Below are 12,347 nucleotides of genomic sequence, written 5' to 3'. Positions count from 1 at the left end.
TGCCCTTTCTGATGCTATAGTTACAGGCACATGCAGCCGTGGCTGCTGGCTTTTGACACGGTTCCTGTGTATGTGAACTCAGCCCCTCATGCTTTGCCCTAAGCACTTTTATCGACTTAGCCATTTCTTCAGTACCCCCTCACTTTTGAGACAGGCTCTCATGTATCCCAGGGTGGCCTCCATCATGATAAGTAGCCTAGAGTGTCCTTGACCCTCCAGCCTCCATCTTCTGAGCTCTGGAATTACAGGTGTTTCACCGTGTCCAGAGTATTCGCTGCTGGGGGTCGAACCCAAGGCTTTGTATATCGGAGGCAAGCTCTGTGCCGGCTGACCCACACCCCCGGTCTCCTGCTGTTGTTTCTGAGACAGGGTCTGAAATGAATCCCAGGTTGGCCACAAATTTGAGTCAATCCTCCTGCCTCAGCTTCTTGGATGCTGGGACAACAGATGTGGGTAAGCCTCCACATCTAGATAGAGAGGGAGGAGGGTCCAGCAGTGTTAGCAGGGTGGTTCCGGCTAGAGGTCCGAGGTCAGGTCTCTCCTACACAGCAGTTCTCAACCTGTGGAGCGTGACCCCTTGGGGAGGGTATGGAAAGACCCTTTCACAGGGGTCGCATATCTGCTATCTTGCATATCAGATATTTACATTATGATTCAAAGAGTAGCAAAATTACAGTTCGTTATGGTTGGGGGTCACCACAAGGTGAGGAACTGTGTTAGAGGGCCGAAGCATTAGGAAGGTGGAGAACCACTGCTCTACCACGTGGGTACTGGGAGACCAACTCGGGTTGTCTGGCTCCCCAACAGGTGCCTTTACTCACCAAGCCATCTCACTGGCCTCACCTATTTATTTATTTTTCAAGAAAAGGGGAAATATTTACTTTTTTAATTCATTTTTTTTATTAAGGAACTTCTTTATTCATTTTACTTACCAACCACAGATTCCCCCCCTCTCCCCTCCTCCTGCCTCTCCAGTCTTCCCCACCCCCCATTCTCTCCTCCAACGAGACAAGGCCTCCCACAGGGAGTCAGCAGAGCCTGGTATGTTCTGTAGGGGCAGGTCCAAGCCCCTCCCCCTGCATCAAGGCTGTTCGAGGTGTCCCACCAAAGGTAGTGGGCTCCAAAAAGTCAGCTCACGCACCCAGGATGGATCCTGATCCTACAGCCAGGGGGCCCCTTAAGCAGATCAGGCTACACAACTGTCCCGCTTATGCAGAGGGCCTTGTCCAGTCCCACGCAGGCTCCACAGCTGTTGGTCTAAAGTTCATGAGTTCCCACTAGCTTGGTTTGGTTGTCTCTGTAGGTTTCCCCATCATGATCTTGATACTGGCTCTATTTTGTGTGTGTATGTGTGTGGTGCATGCTCACGTGTGTAAAGATGTGTGCACACCCGTGGGGACACCAGCTGTCCTTCTCTGTCACTGTCCACATTATTGAGACGGGGTCTCTCACTGAGCCTGGATCTGGGCTGGTAGTCAGCAAGCCCTGGTGATCCTCTTGTGTCTGCCTCTCACAGCCTTAGTGTTAGAGGAGTTTGTGGGTCCCTCCCCTCTTCTCTGTAGCTGTGGCTGTCCTGGAACCCCCTTGGTAGATGGAGCTGTCCTTGAACTCGGAGATTCGCCAACCTCTGCCTCCTGAGTGCTGGGATTTTTTTTTTTTAAAGACTTATTTATTTTATGCATATGAGTGCTCTGTTTTCATGCACACCCAAAGAAGGAATCAGATCCCATCACAGATGGTTGTGAGCCACCCTGTGGGTGGCTAGGAATCGAACTCAGGACCTCTGGAAGAACAGCCAGTGCTCTTAACCACTGAGCCATCTCTCCAGCCCAAGTGCTGGGATTTAAGTCACATATTACTACATCCAGCAAGCTGAGCTTTTAAACTCGGGTGCTGGATCTGAACTTAGGTCCTCACGATTGTGTGGTGTGACAAGTGTTCTTAACCACTGAACCACCTTTTCAGCCCACATACTAATTATTATTATTATTATTATTATTATTATTATTATTATTATTATTAGGATGAAAAAATGGGGGCTGGAGAGATGGCTCAGAGGTTAAGAGCACTGACTGCTCTTCCAGAGGTCCTGAGTTCAATTCCCAGCATCCACATGGTGCCATCTGTAATGCGATCTGGTACCCTCTCCTGTATACATAATAAGTAAATAAATCTTTAAAAAAAAAGTTGAAAAAATGTTATTTGTGTATATGAGCAGTTGAGTGAGGGTGCCCACAGAGGCCAGAGGAAGGCATTGGCTCCCTTGGAGCTAGAGTTACAGGCAGTTGTGAGCTCTCTGATATAAGTGCTTGGAACTGAATTTGGGTTCTCTGGAAGAGCAGCAAGAGCTCTTAACCTGAGAGGCACCTTCCAGAATCTGCATTCCCTCCCTCCCACCCCTGCCCTGCTTTTTTAGAATATATTTCCTTTTCTCTTCTTTTCTTTTCTTTCTTTCTTTTTTTCTTTTTCTTTTTTTGGTTTTTCAAGTTCCACCTGCCTCTGCCTCCCAAGTGCTGGGATTAAAGTCGTGCGCCGCCGCCGCCGCCGCCGCTGCCACCACCACCACCACCACCACCCGGCTAGAATATATTTTCATTTCTAAAAAATTATGTGTATGTGTGTGTGTGCTTTGTGGGTATGTGCATATGAATGCAGGTGCCTTTGGAGGCTAGGGGCATAGAATACTCTGGAGCTGAAGTTACAGGTGGAACACACAATGCTGGGGCTGGAACTGAACCTGGGTCCTTTGGAAGAACAATGAATGCTCTTAACTGTTTAGCCATCTTTCCAGCCCCTTTCCTTTCCCTTGCCTTGCCTTGCCTTGCCTTCCCTTCCCTTCCCTTCCCTTCTCTTCTCTTCCATCCCCTCTCCTACTTTCCTTCCCCTCCTCTCCTCCTCCTCCTTCTTAGAGATGGGGTTCTCTTTACATAGCCCTGACTGTCCCAGAATTCACTATGTAGATCAGTCAGACCTCATACTCACAGAGATCCGCCTCCTGAGTGCTGGGATTAAAGGTGTGTGGCTCCAGCGTTCTCTCTCTCTTTTTTTCTTCCATTTTTGAATTCATTTTTCCCTTTATTTTTTTATTTAAATTTTTTCATTTTACATACCAACCCCAGCTCCTCCTCCCTCCTCTTCTCCTGCCCCTCCTTCTGTGTGTGCTTTAGTGTACCATGTGCAGCATGCACACACAATGCCCATGGAGGTCAGAGGAGGGAGTTAGATGTGATTTACCATGTAGGGGCTGGGAATGGAACCCAGTCCTCTGCCAGAGCAGCCAGTGCTCTTAACTGCAGAGCCATCTCTCCAGTCCCTATATATTATATGTTTAAAATTAGTGCCATGTTTAAAGACAAACAGTGGCATAATGTGCATGTTGACAGTCCTGGCTTTTATCCTTGGAATCCTATATACACATTATATATAGTAGGTATGTCCATAAACTTTATATTAAATACATAACAAACATTTTATATAACCTATCATTACCTATAATTTGGACATACAGGAGAATATGTAACATGTACACTTAGTATCAAAGTGTGACTTTGACAGTCACCCCAGCATGCTGAGGCAGGAGCATTGCTATGAGTTTGAGGCCAGTCTGGTTTCTTGTCCCACTGAGGGTGGATCCAGGAGATATCTTATTTAGCAAACTGCTGGCTGTGCAAGTATGAGGACCTGAATTTAGTCTCCAGAAGCCAGGTTAAGGTCCTGGGCTCGTTGCATGAGTTGGCTGTTTGAATCCTGGGACTTATGCAGGGACACTTGGCTCGGTCTGGGAGGGGGGAATGGACCTGCCTGGACTGAGTCTACCAGGTCAACCCCGGTCCTCGGGGGAGACCTTGATCTGGAGGAGGTGGGAATGGGGGGTGGGCTGGGGGGAGGGGTGGGTGAGAGGGGGAGAACAGGGGAATCTGTGGCTATTATGTCGAACTGAAAGGTGTTGTAAAATAAAAATAATAAAAAAAAATGAAGAAAAAAAAATTAATTAACCAAGAAAAAAAAAAATGGTCATGGGCCAGGAGGTGGTGGTGGTGGTGGTGGTGGTGGTGGTGGTGGTGGTGGTGGTGGTGGTGGTGGTGCACACCTTTAATCCCAGCACTTGGGAGGCAGAGGAAGGTGGATCTCTGTGAGTTCAAGGCTAGTCTGGTCTACAGAGGGAGATCCAGGATAGCCAGGACTACACAGAGAAACCCTGCCTCGAGGGAAAAAAAAAAAAAGGGCATGGTGTCCTGTTTATAATCCCAATACTGGTGAAACAGAGACAGACAGATCCCTGAGGCTTGCTGGCCAGCCACTGTAGCCTATGTGGTGACTTCCAAACCATGAGAAACCTGATCTCAAAAATCAAGGTGGGAACTGGGGTTATTGTGTGATATTTTGTTTGTGTTTCTGACAATGAAACTTACCTAGAGATCAGAGGGTGGAGCTAGCCATGAGTTAACCATAGAGGCCAGACAGTGGTGGAACATACCTTTAATTCCAGCCCTTGGGAGGCTCACACCTTTAATCTCAGCACTCAGGAGGCAGAGACAGGAGTATAAGGCCGGTGGAGACAGGACCTCGGACTGTATCCGTCTGAGGATTCGGAGAGGTAAGAAGCCACCATGGCTGCTTTGCTTCTTTGATCTTTCAGCTTTCACCCTGATATCTGACTCTTGGTTTTTATTGATAAGACTAATTAGGATCACACTTCAGGGGATGTAGCTCATTAGTTAGAGTGCATGTCTAGCATGCGTGAAGACCTGGGTTCAGTGCCCAGCACCAGATAATCCAGGTGTGGTGATGATGACCTGTGATTTTAGCACCTTGGAGGTGGAGATAAAAAGATCAGGAGTTCAAGGTCATTCTCAGCTACCTAGTAAATTTGAGGCCAATCTGAGCTATATAAGACCTTCTTTCAAACATAAAATAAAAATATGAGGTGGCCTGATGAACAATCTTGGGGTTGAATTTTGGCTTCCCCTCCACCTCTATACATACACACACACACTCACCCCACACTTGGAGTGTTGGCTAATGTCTATGGTCCTAGCACTTGTGAGGTAGAAACAGGATGGTTAGAAATACCAAAAGTTTTGATTAGTTTAGTGTTAGCATGGGCTACATGAGACCCTGTTGCATAAAACCAAAAAACAAAACAAAACAAAAAACTATTTTTTTTTGAGTTGGGTATTGTGGCCTGGTCTACAAATTGAGTTCCAGAGCTGGGTGATGGTGGCACATGCCTTTAATCACAGCACTCAGGAGGCAGAGGCAGGTGGATCTGAGTTTGAGGCCAGCCTGGTCTACCGAGTGAGTTCCGTGACAGCCAAGGCTTCAGAGAAACCCTATCTTGAAAAACAAAACAAAACAAATAAAAACAACAACAACAACAAACTGAGTTCCACGCCAGCTAAAGCTATATTGTGAGGCCCTGAAACACATTATGTAGACCAGGCTAGCCTTGAACTCACAGAGATCTACCTGCCTCTGTCTCTTCATTGTGAGTGTTTAATGAATTAAATGAATGTGCCATATCACTTGGATTCTAAAAACAAAAGCTAGCTATAGATAGATAGACAGATAATAGATAGATAGATAGATAGAGATAGGTTAATGGACAAAATTGGTTCCCAAAGAAGAGCCCCAGAAGCAGGATGTGAGTATTAGCTTGTCAGTGCCCAGGTGGTGTACAGGGCGGACTGCTGGAGAACCTCTTCTCTTACAGGTGCCCTCATCTGGGCCCCAGTCACTGAAGATCATGATGGCGTATATGAACCCGGGGCCTCACTATTCGGTCAATGCCTTGGCTCTGAGTGGCCCCAGTGTGGACCTGATGCACCAGGCTGTCCCATACTCAAGTAAGTGTGTTCCTCCTTCCTATCCCCATCTTGGCGTTTAGGAAGATCTGAGGTTCCTTGCCCTCAGGAGAAAAGCATTTGTGGGTTGGAGGAGGCAGTAGCGCCATGTACCAGCTCTATGTTCATCTGCAAAGAGATTTGGCATCCAAGGGACTTCTTTTTTTCTTCTCTCTCAAGTCAGGGTTTCTCTGTGTAGCTTTGGAGCCTGATCTGGAACTGACTCTGTAGCCCAGGCTGGCCTCGAACTCACAGAGATCCACCTGTCTTTGTCTCCCAAGTGCTGGGATTAAAGGCGTGTGCCACCACTGCCCGGCATCCAGGGGACTTTTACATGTCCCCCAGGGATTCAGGAGAGTATATAGTCATGGCATTGGAAGGGCAGTGGTCTGGAAACAGAATCAGTAGGGATTTCCATCTGTCTATAAAGTTTTATTTCTAAAAGAAGTTAGCACTCCAATGTCCATGGAACCACCTTTTCTTTCTCGCTGTCTCTTTTTATTTTTCTCTTTTTGGATTAGAGGTTGTTGGGCTGGAATCCAGAGCCTTGAGGAGCCATGGATCACCTTCACAGGGAGGTGGGGGTGGGGTGTGGGAGGGATTCTAGGCAGAAGCTTCTACCACTGAGCCACACCCCAGCCCCTCACTGGGGGACTCTAGGCAGGGGCTCTACCACTGAGCCACACCCCCAGTCTCCTGGTTCAGTCTCTAGAGGGCTGGGATTGTAGTCCTGAACCATCATGCTCTACTCTCATACTTAGTATTTAACAGTTTTCTTCTTTTTATTTTCTCTCTCTCTTTCTGTCTTCCTTCCTTCCTTCCTTTCTTTTCTTTTCTTTTCTTTTTTTTTTGAGACAGGTTTTTATTATGTAGCCATGGCTGGCCTGAAACTCACTATGTAGATCATGTTTCTTTATAAATTCAGAATGACTTTTGGGAGTTGTTTTTTTCCCTTCTACTATGTGGGGGACTGAACTCAGGTCTTCAGGCTTGTCCACAATTGCCTTTATGTTCTGCGCCATCTTGCCAGCCCACTTTCTTTTTTTCTTTTACATTAAGTTGAACCATAGAGACATCACTCTTATGGGCCGAAGTGCTTGGTCGTTAGCAACATCATGCTTCAACTGAATGTGTCTTTGTGCATAAAGAGGTTCAGTAGGGGAGTCTGATGCAGTGGCTCATGCCTGTAATCCCAGCTATTTGGGAGACTGAAGTAGGAGAAGCAAGGATTTCAGGGCCAGCCTGGGCTACATAGTGAAACCTTGCTATAATGAAAGAGAAGGGGAGAAGAAATAGGAAGGCGGGGTGTGGGGGGTGTGGGTGGGTGGGGAGGGGAGGGTGGGGTGAGGTAGGGTGAGGTGGGTGGGGGTGTGTGTATGAGAGAGATGGGGGAGAAAGAGAGGGAGAGGGAGGGGGAGAGAGAAAGAGAGAAAGAAAGAAAGAAACAGCCGGGCGGTGGTGGCTGCGGCGGTGCACGCCTTTAATCCCAGCACTCGGGAGGCAGAGGCAGGCGGATCTCTGTGAGTTCGAGGCCAGCCTGGTCTCCAAAGTGAGTTCCAGGAAAGGAGCAAAGCTACACAGAGAAACCCTGTCTCGAAAAACCAAAAAAAAAAAAAAAAACCAAAAAAAAAAAAAAAAACAAAGAAAGAAAGGAAGGAAGGAAGAAAGAAAGAAAGAAAGAAAGAAAAGAGGAGAAGGAGGGAGGAGAGAAATGAGAATAAAACACAAAACCAGGGGCAAATCCTTGCAGGGCTAAAAGCAGGTCCCTCCAGCGGACATGTGACTAGAAGGCATCTCCAGTTCCTCTGGGAACTGAGCCCATGCTACAAGGCCGGGGGATAAATACAGCCCCTTGCTTAGGCGGACAAATGTACAGAAAGGACTTCTGGGCGGTTGTCCCACTGGACCTCAGGGCCTCCAGCCGGCAGACCAACTAACCTGAGGGTTCTTTCATCGTCCATATGCAGGCGCCCCCAGGAAGCAGCGGCGGGAGCGAACCACGTTCACGAGGAGCCAGCTGGAGGAGCTGGAGGCCCTGTTCTCCAAAACCCAGTACCCGGATGTGTATGCACGCGAGGAGGTGGCTCTCAAGATCAACCTGCCCGAGTCCAGGGTCCAGGTAGGATGTTCTGCTCCTTGGACCCCTCCTGACCCTTACTGTGATCTTCTGTGTGTCGTTATCAGATCCAGAGTGGAGGAAAGACAGGCCACGGGGAAATAGCCACAATTTTGAAGCAGTAGCCTAATTGCCTCTCACTTCCCTTATGTCACTTAATAACTCTTAACTCTTCCTCCTCCTCCTCCTCCTCCTCCTCCTCCTCCTCCTCCTCCTCCTCCTCCTCCTCCTCCTCCTCCTCCTCCTCCTCCTCCTCCTCCTCCTCCTCCTCTGTTCAAGATAAGGTTTCTCTGTGTAGTCCTGGCCATCCTGGAACTCTCTCTGTAGACCAGGCTGGCCAACTTCCCTGTTATTTGATGCCTTCTCACCACACTGTCCTCCAAGTGTTCTACTTCCCTTTGCACTGTTTCCTGTATTTTCAGAAATGAGGATTGATTTTCAGGGTCTCACACATGCACAGTTGATCCACCATTGAAATATATCACCAGCCCCCTTTTTATTTATTTTTGATCTTAAAACTAGTTATTTTTGTTTTCCAAGACAGGGCTTCTCTGTGTAACAGTTCTGGCTGTCCTGGCTCTCACTCTGTAGACCAGGCTGGCCTGGAACTCAGAGATCCTCCTGCCCCTGTCTCCTGAGTGCTGGGATTAAAGGCATGTCCTACCACCTCCTGGCTAAAACTATTTTTGAGACAAGGTCTTACTATGTAGAGCAGGCTGGCTTTGAACTCACCATTGATCCACCTGCCTCTGATTCCCAAGTGCTGAGATTAAAGGTATTGTGCCACTGTACTAGGCTAGAGATTTATTTTTAATTCTACTCGTGTGCGTGCGTGCGTTCGTGCGTGCGTGCGTGCATGTATGTGTGCATGTATGTATGTGTATGCGTGTATGTGCACATGTGTGCAGCACCTGGGGAGGCCAGAAGAGGGCATCAGATCTCTAGAGCTGGAGTTACAGGGCCCTGAGGCCACTAGCCCAGCTCGCTGGGCTTCAGGCAGAGGAGACTCCGAGGCTGGACTCCAAGTGGACACAGTGGTCACTGCCGTGGCCTGCAATGTGGGTGCTGGGAAGTGAACCCAGGTCCTCTGCAAGAGCAATCTGGGCTCTTAACCACCGAGCCATTTCTCTACCCTGTTTTGTTATCTTATTATTTTTTAGTTATTCTTTGATTTGGAAGAAGGACGTGGAAATGATGTAATTATAATTTCAAAAAATTAAGTAAGTAATAAAGGTTTATTTGGCAATTTCATGCATGGATACAATGTATTGAGATCATATCCACCCCCACTTCCCCCTCCAGGACTCCCCGCTCCCTTTCCTGCTCAACTTCATTCATGTCTTTTTTTTCCTCCTCCTCCTCCTCTCCGTCCTCGTCCTCTTTATAACTCACTGGATTGGTTTGTGCTGCCCATATATGCATGGGTGTGGGGCTGTCCATTGCAGCATTGGCATTGTGAGACAGTCTCACAAGTTACCCAGGCTGACCTTGAACTCACTCTACCGCCCTGCAGACCTTTAGCTTCAGATCTTCTTGAGTCAGCCTCCCGAAGAGCAGGATTACAACAGGCCTGTCTCGTTAAGCTTAGCTCCATGGGACTTGTCTCGTCGCCATGCTTATTTACCAACCGGTGGATCAATCAAGTCACCATAGAAACCAAGGACAGCCACATGGATCATAACACTTTTAATTCCAACCTGAAACCCCAGTGCTGCTACTTCCCTCTTTAGCAGCATCTTCCGCACACTGCCAGCTCTAGACTACTGCGCTAAGCATGCTGGTGGCTCATCCCTGCAGTCTCAGCATGGAGGGGGCAGAGGCAGGAGGAGTGCCGGTCTGGGCTACATAGTGAGCCTCCGCTGAAATGTGTGGTTTACTCATTTACTGTAACATTAATATTCCTCACAGTAGAAGAATATTAACCCCTCTGATGACTCCTTTAAGCAGTAGAGCAGGTGACTGAGAGGATTAGTGGGTGAGAGAAGTGTGTGTGTGTATGTGTGTGTGTGTTTGTTCTGCAGCGTGGGAGATTGAACCGAGTCTTGTGTGTGTCAGGCAAATACTCTACCACAGAGCTACATCCCTAGCCCTGGTATTACTGCATCTATGTGTAAAACTACATGTATGTATATACTATGGGATGGGCTGATGAGTATATGCAAACATGATATAGTGCATGTATGATATGTGAGTATAACACATGTACATATTCATGAGCAAGAGCATGTTAATACAATGTGTGCATATGTGCATGATATATAGGTGAGGATAATACATGACTGTGTACATCTTCCTGTGATCAGGTAGGTGGCTGAGTACATGTAGGTGTGTATGTGGGTATGTGTATGACTGCATGCATATAATGTAAGGATAATGCATGATTGCATGCATGCATGCATGTGTGATCAATCAAGTGGGTAGATGATGCCTGCAGACTGATACATGCGCATGTGTATGGTTGCCTGCATGCAGGAGACATGTGTGATCAGTGCATGTAGGTTTCTGGGTGCATGTGTACTTGCTGATTGGATGGGTACACAGATCATGGCAGAGCTGCCTCACTGTTGGATGCGGAGTGACAGAAGTGTGACTGTTTCCACCAGCCTTGCCTTTCTTCCCTTGGCACCTGAGGACTCTGGGGTCTTTTCACATTTTATTCACTCTCGTCCTCCCTCTCTCTCTAGGTCTGGTTCAAGAACCGCAGAGCGAAATGCAGACAGCAGCGACAGCAGCAGAAGCAGCAGCAGCAGCAGCCCCCGGGGGGACAGGCCAAGGCTCGTCCTGCTAAGAGGAAGGCGGGCACATCCCCACGACCCTCCACAGATGTTTGTACAGACCCTTTGGGCATCTCAGATTCCTACAGCCCTTCTCTGCCTGGCCCCTCAGGCTCACCTACCACGGCAGTGGCCACTGTGTCCATTTGGAGTCCAGCCTCGGAGTCTCCTCTGCCTGAGGCCCAGCGAGCTGGGCTAGTGGCCTCAGGGCCCTCTCTCACCTCAGCCCCCTATGCCATGACCTATGCTCCTGCTTCGGCTTTCTGTTCTTCCCCCTCGGCTTATGCATCTCCAAGTTCCTATTTCAGTGGGCTGGATCCCTACCTTTCTCCCATGGTGCCCCAGCTGGGGGGTCCGGCTCTCAGCCCCCTCTCAGGCCCCTCTGTGGGGCCATCCCTGGCTCAATCCCCCACCTCGTTGTCAGGCCAGAGCTACAGCACTTACAGCCCTGTGGACAGCCTGGAATTCAAAGACCCCACAGGCACCTGGAAATTCACCTACAATCCCATGGACCCTCTGGACTACAAAGATCAGAGTGCCTGGAAGTTTCAGATCTTGTAGAAGAGGTTTCCCATTCCCACTTCCAGCTGAAGCACCCTCTCTGGGCTCCATCTTCTTCCACCAGCTTAGATTCCAGGAGAGTAGCCCCTAGCAAGGGACAGGAAGTAGCAACCCTCCAAAGGCTGTGGACAATTCAGCCTCCAGTTCAGTCCAACCTGAGCTCCATCAGAGAGCCTAGCCCCTATACAGCCAACCCCCGCCCCCCCCCATCAATGAATGAGGCTCTTTCCTCTCCTGAGATAGCCCAGCAGCAATCAGTAGATGTCATGATTGTGATGCTTATGTCTGCTGCTTTTCCGAAGACTTCAGTAAAGGTGCTGAGAATGTGCTCCAGAGGAAATCTTTCTTGCAATTCACCTGGAGAATGTTTGAGTCAGAACTCACAGTGCCCTAAACCAGGTGTTTGTAATCCTAGAATGGAAGAAACTGAGGCAGGGAGATTGCTGGGAATTTGAGGCCAGCCTGGGTTACAAAGTGAAATCTCTAAATTCACTTGGAAATTTTATACAGTTCAAGTTAACCAATGCCAGGTTCACATGGTAGGTTTAGGGATTGTTCATTCGATTTACTTGTGTAGTGTATATATGATTTATGTGTCTGTATGTATGTTACAGGCATGCGCCACCAAACTGAGCTGGGAAGCTGTGTCTTTGTACAAAAACAAAATGCAAAAGAAGCTTGATGTGAATATTGGGGAAGACTTGAAAGGTGAATAGGATGTTCCAGAACCCAGTCCCCAGGTCAGAATGAGAAGGCACCAGTTCTGGGGTCTTCCAGATGTCTGTGGAAGCTGAATCACATCAAGAGGCTGGAGGTCCAGTTCGTGGACCCATCTGGGTGGAGGTCTTTTAGACACCCATGGAGTATGTCCAGTATTCTATTTCATAAGTCAGGAGTGGTGGCACATGCTTGTGGTCTCAACATAGGGAGATGGAGACAGCGGGATTAAGAGTTCAAAGTCGTCCTAGGCTACATTGCAAGTTTGAGGCCAGCCTGGGCTACATAACACTCTCCTTTCCCCCTGCAAACCCTACTTTCCAAGCCACAAGACTG

General features: G+C 48.3%; 1 protein-coding gene across 1 annotated transcript; it reads left to right on the top strand.

The window, feature by feature from the left end:
• The first annotated feature begins 2,047 nt into the window (after positions 1-2,047).
• Crx (cone-rod homeobox) lies at positions 2,048-11,316 on the top strand. Its single transcript, XM_006996912.3, has 4 exons — positions 2,048-2,086; positions 5,714-5,846; positions 7,811-7,962; positions 10,644-11,316. Exons 1-4 carry the CDS (start codon positions 2,048-2,050, stop codon positions 11,292-11,294), a joined length of 975 nt encoding a protein of 324 aa, XP_006996974.1. The 3' UTR covers positions 11,295-11,316.
• Positions 11,317-12,347: the final 1,031 nt, after the last annotated feature.

This window comes from Peromyscus maniculatus, chromosome 1 (genome assembly GCF_049852395.1).
Source record: "Peromyscus maniculatus bairdii isolate BWxNUB_F1_BW_parent chromosome 1, HU_Pman_BW_mat_3.1, whole genome shotgun sequence".
Taxonomy (NCBI): domain Eukaryota; kingdom Metazoa; phylum Chordata; class Mammalia; order Rodentia; family Cricetidae; genus Peromyscus; species Peromyscus maniculatus.
The sequence above is the reverse complement of the archived record's forward strand: the minus strand, read 5'-3'. Positions and strand labels throughout refer to the sequence as shown.